At 38.8% G+C, this 20829-nt stretch overlaps 1 protein-coding gene across 1 annotated transcript in view; it reads left to right on the forward strand.

Annotated features, from left to right (window-relative positions):
* top2b (DNA topoisomerase II beta) overlaps window positions 1-20829 on the forward strand; it is a 93397-nt gene that overhangs the window by 60443 nt on the left and 12125 nt on the right. Inside the window, exon 32 of the mRNA XM_039737494.1 lies at window positions 12193-12272. Within this exon, the coding sequence (XP_039593428.1) occupies window positions 12193-12272 (80 nt within the window). The remainder of the gene's footprint in view (window positions 1-12192; window positions 12273-20829) is intronic.

Here is a 20829-nt window from a genome sequence, read left to right on the forward strand (position 1 = left end):
AAACATAATTGCTTAAATTAGCTTTATACTATTATCTTGCTTTTAATTTTTTTATGCGCTCATATACAATGTTTGTTTTTTAGTCATGGGATAATGGCATGTCTGTACACCATGTGCAGTAGAGGTGTCGGGAGAAATGCAATTCAAATATTGGGTCGTCGAAAGTTGGTGCTTAAAAGATGTAGTGAAGCAAAGTGCGCAAGTGGCAATAATTGACCTTTTTGTAGCAAATGCATTGTTTTTATAAAGTGTGCAAGGTGTAGGTTGTTGATATGGCAAGTATGAAATTTCATTTCAAATATTTTTTAGTAGAGTGTAGGGAATTTCTGATACTTAGGAGAGATGCTTAGAACATTAGAAAAATTTAGACAAGAGTAAGACTATTTCAGCCCAACAAAGCTCACCAGTCCTATCCACTTAATTCTTCCAAAATAACCAAGTCTAGTTTTGAATGTCCCTAAAGTCCTATTGTCTACCACACTACTTGGTAACTTATCCCATTTGTCTGGATTCTCTGTATGAAGAAAACTTCCTAAAGTTTGTGCTAAATTTTACTGTTTTCAGCTGTGTTCTTGTTGAGCTCATTTTAAAGTAACAGTCTCGATCGACCTAATTCCATCGTAATTTTTAAAACGTCAGTTATGTCACTTAAACTCCTTTTGCTTAAACTGAAAATGTTTAATCCTTCCTCGTAACTCATTCCCTCCAGTCCTGGAATTTTTTCAAGTGCTTTTATTTTTGTAGCCTGGAGAAAGAACTGTACACAGTACTCCTGTTGAAGGCTCACCGGTCTGTTATAAATCTTCATCTTTTAGCACATTCTGTTAGCATTCTTAATGGCTTCAGGGCCCTGTCTGTAAGTTTAGTAGTGACAAGTTCAATACAACTACATTTATATCATAAGGGTGTACTTTGATATTCAGATTTTAAATTGAGAATTCAAATCTAATATTTCATTTCCTATGTATAATACTTTACGTTTACCTATGTTAACTTTCATCTGCCACAAATCTGCCCAAGCCTGTATGGTGACCTAGTCCTGCTATAATGATGATGATTATAATTCAATGTACTTGAGATTATCTATTAGTCTTTCTAGCTTTGTATTACCTGTAAACTTATACTATAAAAACTTATAGTATAAAATATATAATAAAATAGCATAAAATATATAATAAAATAGCAGCGGTCCTAGCACTGACCACTGAGGGGCCCCATTCTTCACTCAGTTTCTTTTAAGGTTCCTTGCACCATAACCCTCTGCTTCTTAACAACATTTATTTATATAGCACATTTTCATACAAACAGTAGCTCAAAGTGCTTTACATAATGAAGAATAGAAAAATAAAAGACACAGTAAGAAAATAAAATGTCAACATTGATTAACATAGAATAAGAGTAAGGTCCAATGGCCAGGGTGGACAGAAAAAAACTCCAGATGGCTGGGGAAAAAAGAATAAAATCTGTAGGGATTCCAGACCATGAGACTGCCCAGTCCCATCTTATGTGATAGACAATTTTGCACCCATCTCCACACTACACCCTGAACTCTCACTTTTAATTTGATGCCCAACCTCCCATGTGGTACCTCATCAAATGCTTTCTTAAAATGATAATGTCAATATGCACCACTCTGATTGTGTTCTTTTGTTGCTTCCTCATGGAATCCCAGCATGTAGGACACCACCTAACTGGTCTGAACCTATGCTGACTGTTCAGCAAAACTAATGTTCATGCCATATGTTCTTCCATATGTCCTTAATTTTTTTAATTCATTTGCCAGTGATGTTTGTTAAGCTTACTGGCCTGTAGTTACTAGGATCTCCCTGATCACCCTTTTATATAACCGGATAATGTTATTTTCCTGTCCCTTTGGAATTTCTCCAGTGCACACTGGCTTTCTTAATATATGCATCAGGAGTTTATACCGTATATGTAGTCACAAACCTCATTAAGCACTCGAGGATAAATATCTGGTCCTGGTGATTTGTTTTATTTCAGCCTTTTTAATCTGAGCAGAACTTTTCTCGCTACAATTTCTAAATCGCTCAACACCTCCATAGTAGTCCATGTTACTGCTGGGAGGTTATCCACTTCCTCCCACGTTAATACATCAGAAAAATGGCAGTTTAGAGCATTCGCTGTCTTACTGTCAATAAAGGGAAATTAAAATATATAATTCCTAATAAGATTAACCTCCTTGATTGTTCTGTTCTACTAAAATACTGAATCTCTTTGCATCATATTTTGCCTTAGTTGTAATAGACTAAGCTGCTATATGCCTTTTTAACTGCCTTTTACCTTCCCTAATATCTTTCTTAATGGTTGCCTTCATGTTCTTCTAAGACCCTACTGCTTTTTTTTCCTTTCCTTTCCGTTATCTTTTTCTGCTCCTTATTAACCCACTGCAGCGTTTTTTGTTTTTTTTTTTTCCTAATTATTCTAAATTTTTGTGTTTCATCTGTCCTGTATTGTATAAAAATGTTTTTAGACCTGTTCATCAACTGTTTCTACACTTTAAAGCTTATTTCAGTTTATCTGTCTTAGACTTGCCACATCTCTTCAATTTGTTTTTCTCTACCAAAGTTGAAAGTTTTAGTTTTTGTATCTGTGCTGTTCCAAGTATATTAATTATATATTATATTATGGTCATTCAACCCTTGTGGTTCAGTCACCTCTATACCCTGAATTATGTCCTGGTTATTACAAAATACGAAATCCATACAAACTTCCCTCTGAAGTAAGTAGTCACTGATTATGTCTAACATCTTCTGCTCTTATACTACAGTATTTAAAAGGTTAGCCCAGTTAATATTTGGGTAGTGAAAGTCCCCTTCCTACTAATAAACCTTTACTGAAGGTTATGTAAAACTCAGTTACAGAATATCAGCTGCTAGTTTTTTACTTTAATTGTCTGTTTCTAACACTGCTTATAACTGTGCTTGTTCATTAGATGCTTGTCTGCAAACTTCCGAACCCCTGTCTTTACTGCTTTAAAGCCAGCCACCAACCTGTTCTTAAAAGAAATGCTTTCTTCCTAAGGAAATGAATATGTTTGACCTTGATTTCTACTAATGCTAACGCCTTAATTTACAAGTGCTATATAGTGATCTATCCAATTCTGTAAGTACCTTAATTACTTCCCACAATGGAATCACTGTTACTTGTAACTATTCGTCGCTAAGGTGCTAGTTATTAAGGACTTGCTGGTTTCAGTAACTGTTTTCCTATCTTTCTGCCTCACCTTGCCTCGCCAACACAATGCAAGTAATAAAATAAATTTTCTAAAATGTGTGTTGGCAAAAAACAAGCCCTTCTAAAGGGAAAGAGCTTTATTTTTAATTAACTCTTACATAGCAGTAACAAGATTTAGCACATCTTCCAGTTTAACTTGCAAGATGATTTTGTAGATACATTAGAACACTCTAGACGAGAACAGGCCATTCAGGCCAATAAAGCTCGCCAATCCTATCCCCTTGTTTCCTCCAAGAAAACATCAAGTCGAGTTTTGAAAGTCCCTAATGTCTTACTGTCTACCACACTACTTGGTAGCTTATTCCAAGTGTCTGTCGTTCTTTGTGTAAAGAAAAACTTCCTAATGTTTGTGCGAAATTTACCCTTAACAAGTTGCCAACTGTGTCCCCGTGTTTTGATGAACTCATTTTAAAATACAAGTCTCAATCCACTGTACTAATTCCCTTCATAATTTTAAACACTTTAATCATGTCACCTCTTAATCTTCTTTTGCTTAAACTGTAAAGGCTCAGCTCTTTTACTCTTTCCTCATAATTCAACCCCTGTAGTCCCGGAATCGGCCTAGTCGCTCTTCTCTGGACCTTTTCTAGCACTACTATGTCCTTTTTGTAGCCTGGAGACCAAAACTGCACACAGTACTGAAGATGAGGCCTCACCAGTGCATTATAAAGCTTGAGCAGAACATCCTTGGACTTGTACTCCACAGATCGTGTTATATAACCTAACATTCTGTTAACCTTCTTAATGGCTTCTGAACACTGTTGGGAAGTTGATAGCTTAGAGTCCACTATGACTCCTAAATCCTTCTCATAAGGTGTACTCTCGATTTTCTGACCACCCATTGTGTATTCAAACCTAATATTTTTACTTCCTATGTGTAATACTTTACATTTACTGACATTAAATTTCATCTGCCACAAATCTGCCCAAGCCTGTATGCTATCCAAGTCCTTCTGTACTGATATAACGGATTCCAAATTATCTGCTAATCCACCTACTGTATCTTGGTCTGCAAACTTAACCAGCTTGTTACTTATATTCCTATCTAAATCATTTATATATATTAAAAATAGCAGCGGCCCTAGCACTGACCCCTGTGGAACACCACTCATAACATCGGCCATTTCTGATGAGGTTCCTCGCACCATCACCCTCTGCTTCCTGTGTCTGAGCCAATTCTATTTGCCATTTTCCAGTCCTTCGGAATCTCTCCAGTGCTCAGTGACTTCCTAAAAATATGTGTCAAGGGTTTATATATGTACCCACCAGCCTCCTTAAGAACACAAGGATAAATATTATCTGGGCCTGGTGACTTGTTTGATTTCATCTTATTTAATCTGAGCAGCACTTCTCCCTCATTTCCAAATCCCTCATTAACTCCTTAGTAGTTGCGTTTACCTCTGGGAGGTTATCCACTTGCTCACTTGTAAACACCTCAGAAAAATGTAAGTTTAGGGCATCCGCTATTTCATTGTTGTATCTTTTAATTCCCCTTTACTATTCCTGATGAACTTGACCTCCTCCTTAACTGTTCTTTTACTACTAAAATACTGAAAGAATCTCTTGGGGTCTTTCGCCTTATCTGCTATATTCCTCTCCAACTGTCTTTTAGCCTCTCTGATATCCTTCTTAATGGTTGCCCTCATGTTCACATACACACTATGATTCACTTTGCAGTCATTAGTCTTATATGCCTTTATATAGCAGTTTTTTCCTTTTTTAAATCTTTATTAATCCATCGTGGAATTTTCAATTAGTTTGGATTTATTAGTTTCCTATTAATTTCAAATTTAGGTATGTATCTGAAATGCATTACATGTAAAACATTTTTAAACCTGTTCCACTGCTCCTCGACTGTCTCCACATTTAAAAGCTTATCCCAGTCTATCCTACTTAGACTTTGTCGCATCTGCTCAAAATTAGCCCTACTAAAGTTCAACTTAACAATTTTAGTCTTTGCATCTGTACTCTTACAAAATACTGAGAATTGTATTACATTATGGTCACTTGACCCTAGTGGTTCAATCACCTCTACACCCTCAATTCTATCCTGATTATTACAGAATACTAAATCCAGACAGGCTTCACCCCTTGTTGGTGCTTTAACATGCTGTGTTAAAAAACAGTCACTGATTACTTCTAAAACTCCTGCTCTTGTGCTCCTCCATCTGTAAGGTTATCCCAGTTAATATTTGGATAATTAAAGTCCCCATGACTATAATATCCCCTGTAAACTTGCCTTTTGATATTACTAAAAGATGTGTGTTGAAATTACTGTCTGAATTGGGTGGTCTATAACACACTCCTAAAATGAGACCTTTTCCCTAATATTTTCCAGGCGAAGCCACATGTCCTCACTAAGATGGGGCTCATCATCCAACTGAAGATGACTTACATTTAATTCCTGTTTGGCATAAACAGCAACCCCACCTCCTTTTCTGTTCTGTCTATCCTTCCTAAAAATGTGTATCCCTCTATGTTACACTCATCCCCATCTTTGTTATTTAGCCAGGTTTCCGTTATTGCTATAATATCATAATTATGCTCTGCTACATACAACTCCAACTCACTTACCTTATTTTTGATACTTCTAGCATTAAGGCAAGCTATTTTTAATGTGTTAATCCTTCTATCTTTACGTGTTTGCTTAAAATTTACATTACTATGCATTTTTATTTCTACACCATTGTTTGTTCTTCCATGTATAGATCTAAATCTGGCCTGTCCTAAACTCCCTGCCCCCATTCCCTAGTTTAAACAATCCTCGACTAGCCTACACATACGCCTCCCCAATACATTGGTGCCCCTCGGTTCAGATGTAACCCGTCACGTGGAACAGGTCCCATCTGTTCCAAAAGGAGTCCCAATGCCCCATAAACCTATACCCTTCTACCCTGCACCAAGATTTGAGCCATGCGTTAAGCCTTCTAATCTCCTCAATCTTACCTGGACTGGCGCGTGGCACAGGCAGAACTGGAGAAGACTACCTTGTCAGTTCTGCTCCTCAGCTTGGTACCTAACTCTTTGAATTTGGATCGCAGAACTGACAGACTACCCTTATGTATGTCATTTGTTCCAACGTGGACAATGACAACTGGATCAACCCCCGCTCTGGCCAAGAGCCTATCCACCCTTCCAGGAAGTCTCCCACCTGTGCTCCCGGAAGGCAACACACCGTCGAGACTCTCTCTCTCAGGAGCACACCTGCGCTTCAATCCCCCTAATGATTGAGTCCCCAACTATCACTACCTCTCTCTTTTTGGGAACTGGTTTTGAGGTGGCCCGTTGGGGCTCCTCAACCCTGCCTACCACCTCAGAATTATCAGAGTCACCGTCCAGCTCCGCCAGGACATGATAACGGTTAGACACTTCTAATTCTGGGGTTGATGCCCCAGACAGTGTGCACCCTTTACCTTACGCCTTGTGACCGTGACCCACCTATTCCTACCTGTCTGGTCTGGAATCTTGCGCCACCTTAGGGGTGCAAACTATCTCTCTAAAGGACACCTGGGCCAAGTCCGCCAATTCTCTATTACAACGCAGGTCAGCCAACTCCTCCTCCAGTTCAGCGACCCTGAGCTCGAGGTGCTGGATCAGCTGGCATCTCTTGCAGATGTAGCCCTCATAGACAACTGGCTCTTCCAAACCATCATCTAAAAGTCCAACATCCAACAGGACTTGCATTGCACTGGCCTCATTATTAAAATTTGATTTGGGATTACTAAACTGCCTTAACTATTTTTTTTTCTTAAAATTAAATTTCTTCTTCTTTCAGCTGCTCCTTAACTTAAATGGTAACACTAAGATCTGCTACAGATATTTTACACCTTTTCCCCTTAAGCTCCTGTACTGTTCTCCCTCTCAGCTGCCTGCTGTTTGCCTTTCTATGAGGTTAACTTTACTTTTCTCTGTCTCTTCTAACTTTGCGCTCTCTTACTTATAAGCTCTTCACTCGCGCTGTTTGTATTCCACCGTATTAATGAACCAATACGTTGTCACCCACTTAACTGTTCTACCTCTGGACTGCTAAGGACTGTTTAATCTAAAATAAACAAATAAATAAAACTTTACTACCTTATTTGCTCCTACTGCTCCTTGTGCCTGATCGGCGTCTTAACGCAGGCCGCCTACCTTCGCACTACTGAGTTTCCACCTTTTACTGCTTTGAAGTCAGCCGCGGCCTTTTTTTCTTTTCCTTTAAACTAAGGAATCGCTGTTACGACGACGCGGTTATTTATTTACAAATGCCGATATCAGTTACTGCTGCTTTCTACCCTGCCGCCTCGATGCTAATTCAAATACAGATAACAAGAAAAAGAACAAGTACAAATAACTTTTCCAAGCGCACTTCCAAACACCCAGCTACTTTTGCTCTTGTGCGGGCAAAAAAAAAACCCTTCTAAAGGGAAAAAAGCTTTAAAAAATTCCCACACGGTTCCTTAGAGGCAACCAAAACCCAAGTTTTTAAGAGCAAAATGTATTTTTTTTTTATTTAAATCTCACACCACAGAACAAACCAACAACTCTCAACAGACTCTAGCGTTTGCAAAGCACACGTCAGCACAAAGCACAATTCATGATATCAGCATGAACATGTAGAAGGAATTCTGGTAGTTGTCCCATTTTCTGAACTACGAATTGGGATATCCTGCAGGGGTCACATAGTGAGAACATTGAGGAGGTTGTTGACTGCACTACTGACTACATCAACTTCTGTATGGACATTGTAGTTCCAGTAAGAGCAGTACGCTGCTATGCTAACAACAAGCCATTGATTACAAGTGACATTAAAGGCCTTTTGAACCAGAAGAAAAGGGCGCAAGCAGAAAGAACTCCCGAGTCCAGCTCAGGGCGACGAAGGAGCAGTACAGGAGAAAGCTGGAGCAGAAGTTGCAGAATAACAGCATGAAGGAAGTTTAGGATGGAGATCATCACTGGCTGAAGCTCGAAGTGGGGTGCCACCATTGAGAGAGATGTGGAGAGAGCAAACCAGATGAACAACTTCTTCAACAGGTTTGACCACCCTAACCCACTCTGACCTCGGAGTACTGCACCCTTCACCCATCCTTCTGCTGATACCAGCATAGGAGAGAGTTTCCCCCAACCCACAATTACAGCAGCCCAGGTAAGCAGAGAGCTGAGGAGACTTTGTGCCAGCAAAGCAGCGGGTCCAGATGGAGTATCGCCACGACTGCTGAAGGCCTGTGCGTTGGATCTGGGGAGTCCTCTACAGCGCATCTTCAACCTCAGCCTGGAACAGGGAGAGTCCGGAGGCTTAGGAAAACATCTTGCATCACCCCAGTCCCAAAGGTATTGCGTCCTAGTGAGCTGAATGACTTCCGGCCTGTCTCTCTGACGTCACATGTGATGAAGACCATGGAGTGGCTGCTGCTTCACCACCTGAGGCCACAGGTCCGTCACGCCCTCGACCCTCTGCAGTTCGCATACCAGGAGAAGGTGGGAGCAGAGGATGCCATCATCTATATGCTACACTGATCCCTCTCCCACTTGGACAGAGGCCAAGTGGTGCTGTAAGAATTATGTTTCTGGACTTCTCTAGCGCCTTCAACACCATCCAACCTCTGCTCCTTAAGGACAAGCTGACAGAGATGGGAGTAGATTCATACATGGTAGCATGGATTGTGGACTATCTTAAAGACAGACCTCAGTATGTGCATTTCGGGAACTGCAGGTCTGACATTGTGGTCAGCATACACAGGAGTGCCCCAGGGGACTGTACTTCCTCCGGTCCTGTTCAGCCTATATACATCAGACTTCCAATACAACTCGGAGTCCTGCCACATGTAAAAGTTTGCAGACGACACTGCTATCGTGGGCTGCATCAGGAGTGGGCAGGAGGAGTATAGGAAACTAATCAAGGACTTTGTTAAATGGTGCGACTCGAACCACCTACATCTGAACACCAGCAAAACCAAGGAGCTGGTGGTGGATTTTAGAAGGCCCAGGTCCCTCATGGATCACGTGATCATCAGAGGTGACTGTGTGTATAAGGTGCAGACCTATAAATACCTGGGAGTGCAGCTGGATGATAAGTTGGACTGGACTGCCAATACTGATGCTGTGTGTAAGAAAGGACAGAGCCGACTATACTTCCTTAGAAGGCTGGCATCCCTCAACATCTGCAATAAGATGCTGCAGATGTTCTATCAAACGGTAGTGACGAGCGCCCTCTTCTATCCGGTGGTGTGCTGGAGAGGCAGCATAAAGAACAGGGATGCCTCACGCCTGGACAAACTGGTGAGGAAGGCAGGCTCTATTGTGGACACGGAGCTGGACAGTTTGACATCCGTGGCAGAACAACAAGCACTGAACAGGCTGCTGTCAATAATGGAAAATCCACTGCATCTACTGCACAATATCATTTCCAGACAGATTAGCAGCTTCAGCAACAGACTGCTGTCGCTGTCCTGCTCCACTGACAGACTGAAGAGATCGTTCCTCCCCCACACTATGTGACTCTTCAATTCCACCCGGGGGGGGTGAACGTTAATATTATACAAAATTGTCTGTCTGTTACACCTTCATTGTTTTCACTCTTCAATTTAATATTGATCTTTATTAGTATGCTGCTGCTGGAGTATGTGAATTTCCCCTTGGGATTAATAAAGTATCTATCTATCTTCTGAAAGAGCCACTCCAGCTTTGAGGGGAAAAGATTATGAAAACTCTATGATTATGGCAACCTGCCAATTGGGTTCCTAACCAGCAGAAGGCAATGTTAGGATGATGTCCAGAACTAACTTCCCTCTACCATCTTGCTCTTTTATGATGATGGCTAGTGAGTTCCATTTCTTATGAGTTGCCAACATCCGGGTATGCACTGCTAATATAAAGTGCTAAGCTGGGATCTGGCCCTGCCCCTTGTAATGGTACAAGCAAATTATAAATTAGCTGGTTGTAATGAAATTCCCAAACAAACCTATTTATATAGTGCATCATATGTGTTTTTACAGATTTTAAATTATGCAGTTGCGTTTTAAGGAGAGTAGCATTAACATAGTTTTAATAAAAAAAATCAATAATGAATCAGATGTAAAATGTTTTAGCCCTCAGAGCTAGCAGTTGCCTGTAACAGATTTTGCCATGTTTTCTTTTTACAGGTTTCTGATGATATACTGAAATTGTATAACTACAGTATTATATAACTAAACTCATCATGGTTTCACTAGATCAGTCAGTGTTTTTACAGTTAAACTTGGCTGTTGATTAGAATAACATCTGTGAATGAGCAATTGGTGGAACATGATCTATTGAAGGGTTTTTTCAGTTTCTGTAGAAAAAGTAACAAACATCAATATTTCATTGCATTACTGTTTTATGATGGTAAGTATTACTTTTCTGAACTTACTAATGCTCATGAGAGAATGTACAATTAAGTCTGCATTTTTTCTAGCAAATACATATGTAATGTGCTGCCTACAAGAATGTAGTTGTGTTTTGTCTGATTTAAACTATAGATTCCTAGGTATTTACTGCCCCTGCCTTTGCATATACTATATTCATTTATGTATGAGTATTATTTTTTCATTCGGTTAAATTCATCAAATGTTTTTGCATTTTTTCAGCAATTATGTCATGTTTAAGTCTGTACCCTAGAGATAAGATTTTAACTTTTATTTAGTTGCAGATTCAGTAAAACATGAAGCTTGACCGGGATGTCCAATCAAATGATTGCATTATGTACAGCATATTTTTTTTGCATTTTCTGCTTTTTTATTTATAAAAGCAGAACTGTTGTGTGGTCAGAAATAATCAACATTAAACATTAATTGAAAGAATCCTTTTGGTGTTGAGTAGCTACAAATTATGTACCGTATATCTTCTAGTAGTGGCCGGCTTCTTATTGACGCCTGTTTCCAATAAACGCCGGGTTTGAAGAGATGTCGTGACAAATAGACGGCGGTCTCTAATAGTACCCGGTCTCCTTTAAGCGTCGGTCTGTAGTAAACGCCGATCTCCAATGACCCACTGCCTTTTTCGTGCTCTTATCCTCTTTTCGTACCACCTGGGCTACCACCCTCCTGCAGTGAATCATACAGTAAGTACCTTTTTGTGTCAAAAATGTTTTGTCGTCGGATGCTATCGAGGAAGCGAGAAAGTCAAAAAGAAATTTCTGTGTGTACATTTTGCCCTTTCGTCTCCACCTCAATCATAACCCCACAGGGAGGGCAGAGGTGGTGGGAAGAACATGAAAATGCCATCTTCGACACGTTAATCCTGATAAAACTGATTACTGCGCGATAACAAGCAATGGGAGTACCTTAGTGCAATCACAAGAAGAGGAAGATGAAGAAGAACTCGCAAATAACGAAGCAATCATTACCTATTCAGACGACGAGTAGATGGTAAGTACTTTACTTTATTGTATCTTATCCAGTCTCATGTCGTAATGTATACGTATATGCGTAAGTTTGGAGCTTATTGCATTTCCTTATGTTCCGCAGGGGACTTGTCGGGCTGATGAGCATCATTGGCAAGAAAGTTGAAGTCTACCGTACCTGTTTTTCATGCTTACGGTAGTACCGTACTGTATACTGCTTTAATAAGACCGTACTGATGATTTCATTAAATCCTGAAATGTTCATCCAGTGTTGTTGCCTACATTTTGTGACCGTAAATACGGTACCATACCGTATTTTACTGCCAAATGAACCCCATTTACCCATCACCATTCCGTCTGCGAGGCGAATAATAGCCGGTCTCTTTTAAACGCCGGGCCATCCGAATAATTTTTTGAATAAATGCCGGGGCTACTATTGGAAGATATACGGTAATCCTTAAGGCATATTGCTGTAGAAGTCTCTTTTATTGGCTATTTTTAAAATCATGTGTACAATAAAGTAATCTTTAAATATGTAATTTTATTTTGCATTAAAGCACTAAATTTTATTCTTTATTTTGTTTTACATTGCGTAGATCACCAGTAGAGAAGAATCATGAACCAGCAAGTATATTTTCAACAAAATCATTTCATTCTGAGAAAAGTAATGATAATGGTATGTTCTGTTTTAATTCTTGTATTTCTACATTTTTTACAGCACTGTTTAGGTTTTTTTAATTATATGCTAGGTCAATTTGCTCCATAGTTTGATAACCCTTTCTTTTACAATTTAACAAGAATCTAAACTTATAAAGTATTACAACATACCTCTCCCTAACTTTATCTTGTTCTAGTTGCAAATAAGCTATTTTTAAAGGAGAAATTACATTTGATCATGCATAAATTAACTACGCTTTTACTTGTATTTCAAAGGATTTTTTATTTTTTTTTGCTGTGACATAGCTAAAGTCCAAACACCTATTTAGGCAGCATTGATTTGAAAGTAGAGATACTTTTTTTCATTCTGGGATCATTGAATTACTTCTGAGTTACATGATAGTAGCTAAGTTGTTCTGTATACCAAAAAGAAAGACAAAAGTAAAAAGGCAATAAGGTGGAACAACTATTTACAGTTGATCTCTGAAAAATGTTGATTTATATCATAATGTAACAGAACTTGATTTGAATAGCAAACTGTAAAAAAATGAAGTAACAGTTCTGTATTACTGTTTTGAAGCATAACTTATTTTCTGTGAGTTAAAGAACAAACTAAGATTGTCATTACAATTAAATTGCTTAATTATCCTGCATGTTTCCTAGATGGGAATATATGTGCCCATTTCTGCTCTGACTGGTTTGACTTAACCAATGTTAAGCACCAATGTAGTGAGGAGGTTATGAGTAGTTTAGTCAATGATTGTTTAAAATAGAGAATTATGGGCCAGGCCAGGCCAGTGTGATTGGGGCAGGTCACATTTAGAACTCTGCATGAATGGCCGAATAGCAGTATAAAACAAATGTCCATAGTAACTTAAATTCTAGATCAGAACTAAAATGCATTAGTAAAATAAGTAACACATTGCTTAGCTGAATGCTAGAAATATCAAAAATACTTAAATGTGTCTTGAGTTGTATGTAGCTGAGCATATTTATGATAGTATAGCAATAAAAGCAACATGGGCTAAATAAAGATAAGGATGATTTTATTATAGATGGTTACACAGTTTTAGGAAGGATAAAAAAGAGAGAGGTTGCCATTTATACAAAATAGAATTTAAATGCATGCCTTCTTATATTGAATGATTTTCCATATCTTAGTGATCACATCTGGATTTGACTAGAAAGTATCAGGAATAGAGACCATATTTTAGGAGTGCGCACCTTTTTAATAATATTACAAAGGCAAGTTTTGAGGAGAACATTATAATCAAGGGGAACTTAAATTACCTAAATATTAACTAAGCCAACCTTGTAAATAGTGGAGCACAAGACTAGGAGTTTTTAGACGTAATCAGTGACTTTTTTGATGGAGAAACCCATCTAAATTTAATATTTTGTAATAATCCATATACTGTTCAGGGAGTCGAGGGTTAAGTGGCCTAATATAATACAGTTCTCAGTGTTTTGGAAGAACACAGATACAAAGAATACAATTGTTAAATTTATTTTTGGAAGGACCAGTTTTGAACAGATTAATCAAAGCGTAAACTGATAAGTTTTTAATAGTAGAGACAACCAAGGAACAGGTTATAAAATATTTTTTTCATAATGTAGGACAGAGTAATCCCTATGTTTGGAAATAGTAATAAATAAAAAAATTACTGTTTTAAAAAAGTAGATATAAAAGAAGCTTCTAAGGAAAATACAGCTGTACAATGCTTGCAGACACAACTTCAGTGCTAACTGTAGGGTGTATAAGAGCATCCATTTAAAAGGATCTAAGGGAAGCTAAATGGAAGTTGGAGAGTAACATTGCAGGTAACATGAAAGATGAACCAAGGAGAGTCTTTCACTATTTTAGTAAAAACTGTCAGAAGAGGTGAAATGTATTTGGAATAGTAAATTAAATTATTATATATTAAAATATATGGACAGTGAAATAGCAAGTGATCTACACTTGTACTTTTCTGAAGTTTTCACGTCGGGCAGTGCATAACCTCCTAGCAGTAACAGGGACTACTAAGGAGGTACTTTGCAAATTGGAAATTATAGAGGGACAAATGCTGCTTAGATTAAATATTATTTAATGTAACAAGTCACTAGATAACATTTGTCTTCAAGGGCCTAGGGGATTAGTGAGTATATATACAAACGATTGACGCATTTTTTTTTTTTTAAAGTCGCTGTACTTCAGGGATATTTCTAAGGACAAAAATAGCAAATATTTTTCCTATACAGTGGAACCTCGGTTTGCGAGCATAATTCGTTCCGGAAACGTGCTCGCAGTCCAAAGCACTCCCCATAAGAAATAATGGAAACTCAGATAATTCGTTCCACAACCCAAAACTATTCATATAAAAATAATTAATACAAAATATAAAGTAAAAATACATAAAACAAATTAACCTGCACTTTACCTTTAAAAAGAATCATGGCTGGTGTGAGTGAGTTTCTAAACTCTTGTGAGATTCCACCCAACGGAACGACACGTGGAAGAGTGTCCAAAAGCAATCACAGTCTCTCAGCGCTATAGCAGTTCGCCGTATAAGCGTATCCAAAAAGATCGCGGACATGCTATAGGTGCCTGCTGTCGATGGTTGATACAAGGAACATTATAAAGATCCTGCTACAATAAATAACCGTGCTGTTGGTGTTTCAAGCTGCATAAAGCCGGTGGTGTTAAAGTACTAAGACTCAGCTTTGCGTTTTGGGGCGCAAGACGGGGACTCGCACTTCACAGCACGCACACAGTCACAATGTTGTAGTAAACAGTATATGCATGTACGGATGTTGACTATATGAGTGAGGCACGCAGACTCAGACGGAGAGTAGGAGACGATTGCCCTCAAGGAGAGAGAGAGACAGACACACACACACGTGAGAGAGAACCACCATCAGCTCAGTTGTAATCACGTGACGCTCAGCAGACAAAGTGTATCCATACTACTCGTATTGCAAGACATCGCTCGTTTATCAAGTCAAAATTTATGAAAAAATTTAGCTCATCTTGCAAAACACTCGTAAACCAAGTTACTCGCAAACCGAGGTTCCACTGTATATAAAAAGATTGAGCAGAACATGGCAATGACTGGAATTTTATGGAAAGGTCTGTATGGGTTCAGGTTGGCAGGGTTTATTTTTCTAACAGTATTGATGAATGTTACTTTTAAAAGTTACTTAATTACATTGCTCATTACTCAAATAAACAGTAACTAAATGTGTTATCCAGTTATAAAAGTCTATGCATTACAAAGAGTGCACTACTTTTGTTTGCCATTTTCTTATTTTGTATTAACCAAAAATAACGTTTATTTTTTACAATATAATATGCACTTACTCTAAAAATATTAACTTAAGGGACAACTATTGCGTTACATTACTTGTTACTTTAAAAAGTAATTGGACTATATAATGCATGTTATTTTTAACATACCATCCCCAACACTGTTTAGTACTATGCTGGAATTCTATGAAGAAGCAAGAAAAGATGCTATCAAAGTGGTGCGTATGATTTTATTTATCTTGATTTTCAAAAAGCATTTAATAAGGTACCATATAAGACGTTGGGCATCAAACTAAAAACTGGTAGTTCAGGTTAAAGACAGGAAGCACAGGGTTATTGTGTGAGAAACCCCATTATAGAGTCATAGGAAGTAAAATGTTAAATTAGAATACATATTGGACTTGTCATTATCATCTTCCAGACAAGCCATTAACACTAGAATTACCAGAGCCAACCAAAAAAACTTGTAAATCTGACCCACCTTAAATCCCTTCGCACCTCTCTGTCAGCCTCTTTTGTCTTCTAAATATGTTGATAAGCCCAAGCAGCCTGCTGTACCATAACCCCCCAAGCGCCTCATAATGGGCAAGAAGTTCTCCCAGTTCCTGCCTTGATTAATTATCTGGTTGTGAGCTACCCAAAGGGGAAATAATTTTGAGGTGTGTTTTGTGTCTACAACAGTCTATGCAAATGCATTGTTAAAACAAATGTTTTTCATGTTTTAGTAATAAATAACAAAATTTACACATGAACTGTATGTGTGAAGGCTGATGGCTAAATATCAAATAAACACTTTCGCAAAAGGTGCAAGTACAATACGACAGCTTCTGTAGTGTAGCGGTTAAGATCTGCTGATTTATAATCCGGAGGTCGTGAGATCAAAACCGGCTCCATGGCAAGTTTACAGAGAAAAGGCACAATGTTCTCTTGAGCATTTTCAAAAGACCGGGCATGAGATATTTTTAATAGTAATGAGATTATTGCAAATGTAGACGTAACATTAGATGGCAGTGTTTTTTTTCTTTTTTATATAATAAATAAAGTGAAGCGAGTGTGTTATGTTAGTCTAGACCAGTGGTGGCGAACCTATGGCACGCGTGCCAAAGGGGGCACTCGGAGCCCTCTCAGTGGGCACGCGCGCCGTCACCCGAGCACAGAGTTCGTTACTATAAAGCCAGAGGAATGCGGGGCCGGGCTGCTCCCCTCACCACTCCCCCTCTTAACGCGCAGCCGGAGGACTTTTCTCACATCACCCGCCCCTCTGCCCAGCAGCCCAATGGGAGCGCGGCCCTTCCTCTCCTGTCTGGGGTAAGGCGGGCGGCACACATGCTGCTTGAGGGTGTGGCACGGACTGCAGCCTTTTGAGTCTGTGATTCCCGTGGTGGGGTTAGAGGGGATGTGGTATAGCGGGTCCACAGCTCAAAATTGAAAAGGCCAGTTTTAACAGATAATTGCCGCACTCGCGGCTTAAAGGGGGATATGGTAGAGTGGCCGGAGCGGTTTCCGGGAGCTTTGTGATGCGGGCAGTCCTCGCTTAAGCGCACAGGTGTGAGGAGTCGTCCGCATCTGTAATTATTGCCGGGAGTTGCTAATCGCCACACCTGATCCACGACCCCATAATATATAATGGAAGCTTTGGGGGCGGAGCTTAATAGGGAAGACCTGCGTGAAACACTTGAGAGGATCGAAGGGATGACAAAGGACAGCACAGTTAGTTATGAAAATGAAATCCTTAAAGTGTGGAATTCTCTGCCAAATAAGTCAATGAAGGCACTTGAGATTGCTTTCCTTAATTTGTTTGAAACATCTTATGCTTGTGCGCAGCTGTTTTCAGCTTTGCATTAAATCAAATCTGACACCAGAAACAGACTAACAGATGACCTGAGTGCTGCATGTGTTGCTCTCAAGCTTACAAAGTATGAGCCAAGGTTAGACAAATTATCAGCATGCATACAACAGCAAAAAGCACATTAATTGTTCAAAAGCATACCGAATGCAAACTTTTACCTTTCAACAAAAAGTTGTTTGTATCATTGAAAGCTCCGCTATTATGTTTTTCTTTTAAGACAAAAGATGTTAATGTATGAGTGGCTTTTCTAAACTAAAAGCTCAGTAGATAGACAGACAGAGCATCAGTATTGGCAGTTCAGTCCAATTTATCATCCAACTGCACTCCCAGGTATTTATAGGTCTGCACCCTCTGCACACACTCGCCTCTGATGATCACGGGGTCCATGAGGGGCCTGGGCCTCCTAAAATCCACCACCAGCTCCTTGGTTATGCTGGTGTTCAGTTTTAGGTGGTATTCAGGTTAAATTGCCATGTTGGCACTTTGCGATAAATAAGTGGGTTTTGGATTGCAGTTTGGGCACTTGGTTTCTAAATGGTTCGCCATCACTGGTCTAGACTATGTCGGGGCTTTTTGCAGTCTGTTACATGTGTAGTAACATGCTGTCAGTGCTACATAGTGAGTGATTATGAACTCTACAACACCTTAATGGAAAAACAATTTAATTTTGCACCATTCATTTTTGGCCATCTAGGCTGATTTGTGGGTCAGGTAGCCTGCATAGTTTCAATTTGCTTAGAAGCTTCACTATCCCTCTGCTTATTAATTGAATTCCTGACATCCTCTTGAAGGATCCCCTGACAAAAAAGTTGGATTTATAGTTCTTTTATGATGGCAAATTATCTAGTTCATCCTCAGACAGTGGTGCAAGCATGGTCTATTTGACTTGTATATTTGTAGAACGGTTTTAAGAACTATAGCGGATAATACAACTCCATTCATGATGTAATTACCCTGGTTTCTCCCTCCCTTTTATGCATGATATATTTTTTTTTTTGGTCACCCAATGTCGTGCACATAGCAGGTGTATAAACAGTATTATTAGCTGAAGTGGGAATATGTTGCTGTTTTCTAGGGTGGCAAGACAGCCCTGCATAGGAAGGTGGCTTGTACTGTTCCTTGAACTTTGAACATTGTTGTTCTGACCATAATTTAGTGGTGCCCTGGAGACTTTTAAAAGCATTTTTATCCTTCTCTTGATGAATGTATGACTAAATATTGTTCCCATGATGTCTTGAAAGGGTCATGGTCTACATTTGTCAGATCAACATTGATCAGAGACAAATCAAAAATAAAAGAAATGAGCAGTCTGTGTGTACCTCAAACTCCCCAAAAATTAACCATATTTTCTTATAAAAATCTACAATAGTGCAGACAATCTCATAAAGGGTAAGTACCTCTCAATATGGTATACTTATATAAACTTTGTGAGCTTTTGGAAGTAGTACAGTTTTCTGTCTGTGTGCAGCTTTGGAAAAATGTCTATGTAAAGAAATAACACATCTCAGAATGATGTCAAAATGCTCATATTTTAAAGTTAATTACATTTTAACAGATCTGCATTATTGGATTTATAATTCCTTACCCTCTTGGATTTCAGTAATTGCCTATTGCCCCCATATTTAAAGAGGAAAAAATATCCAGATGCATTTGTATCTATAATTTTAAGCAAATTTTGATCAGGAGTAGATTTCTCTCTTCAGTGGCTAGATTTGTGTGTGACCGCAGCAAGGCTCAGGCTTGAATGGTGCCCCAATCTTATTAATTGCCAATGGTCCTTTTGAGTGGGGATCATCTTTAGAAATGTAAAAGCAAGTATTAAATTTATTGCATGGCACAGATTCTCATTGGAAAAAGATGAATTGTCCTCTTGCATGAAGGCCGTTGTAATTAAATTTGGCAATTAATTTTGCCACTGCTGTTCACTTGCAATATTAGGTCATATCATTTTCCAACCCGCTTAATCCAGCCACATTGGGTTAGAGCTAATCCCAGCTAGCATATGGTGCAAGATAGAAACAAACCTTGGACGGGGTGCCAGTCCATGGAAGGGGGAATATACACACACACACACCAAGCACATACTAGTGCTAATTTAGCATGGGCAATTCACCTAATCTGTAGGTCTTTGCACTGTGGGGGGGAAAGCCAGAGCACCCAGAGAGAACCCATACAGACATGGCAAGAACATCCAAAGTCCATACAGGGAAGACCCAAGTGCCAAGCCCTGGTCTCATTACTGCGAGGCATCAGCACTACCACTATTCCACTGTGCCACCTGTTGTTAATAGTGGGTGCAGAAGACAAAACATCCCTGGATTTATGATGTCGGTCCATTACAGATGTTTTTAAAGTTCTATGTCAAAATCTCATGCTAGATTTACTGAAGAGAAATGGATATATGTTCCGAATTTACAAAAGCCACTAGAAATGACATGGATCTCTTATCTTTAAGGTAATAATTTACTGGTAATATTTTAACCTAGTTAAGCTATTGTATATATTTAAGTACTAGGGGGCTTTGCCGCCTGCTCGCTTTGCTTGCCACCTGCCAAGAGCCCCCACTCCCCTTCGCGTCTGTGCCGCTTGTGTATGTGGATTTCACTTTCACAAACAACAAATCTTAATTCTCGTGGATACACCTCTTCATTGGGAAGAAACAATACTACTTTTCCCTGATGGCAACACGAATTAGGCGATCTACAAGTCTCCGACTTAAAAGTTTAAATCCGAATAATATAGTTGATCTCTTTTCACTGTTGGGGTATTTCACCAAGTAATAATTACTGTTGGTTTGCAATAATGCGATCTTTACTATCATTTTTTTGAGACTTTCAAATTTTAGTCCCTTCATTATCTTTAACCTGCTCTGCATGTGTATCGTGCCAATGTTTTTGAATTCCTTACGATGTTCTACCTTGTCATCTACTGTCTTTTTCCAGCCCTGGGCGTGGTTAAATCTCTTGGCACAAAGTCTCATCTTGTGAAAGTATCTCTCTGAAAAAGTCACGTCTCATCCAAGGCTAAAATGTCTTGTCTCATCCTGGGATTTTTTTTATTATAATAGATTACAAGATTTGAAAATTACAGCATGTAGAGCTTACATTTCTTTCTGTGACTGTCCAGGACACACTTGAAGTGTGCATTTTATCATGAAACAAGTTTCAGACTGGCATGTGTTTAACATACTACTTGGTGCTTCTCACTAGATTTAAAAAATAAAAAGGCCTACATTAGCACAAATGTTTGAACAAGAGAAAACTATAAAATCTATGTGACTTTTTGGTAAACTAACAGCTGTCTCAGCCAGCTGTTTTTTTAAGTTAAACTTTTTCACTTTCACTGCTTAATTTGTTGGCCTGGGTAAAAATATAGATTTTTTGATTATTACTTTTTGTTTAAATGATTCAATATCGATTCTTAAGGTCTCAAGATTAATCT

Source organism: Polypterus senegalus, chromosome 15 (assembly GCF_016835505.1).
Source record: "Polypterus senegalus isolate Bchr_013 chromosome 15, ASM1683550v1, whole genome shotgun sequence".
Classification (NCBI taxonomy): Eukaryota; Metazoa; Chordata; class Cladistia; order Polypteriformes; family Polypteridae; genus Polypterus; species Polypterus senegalus.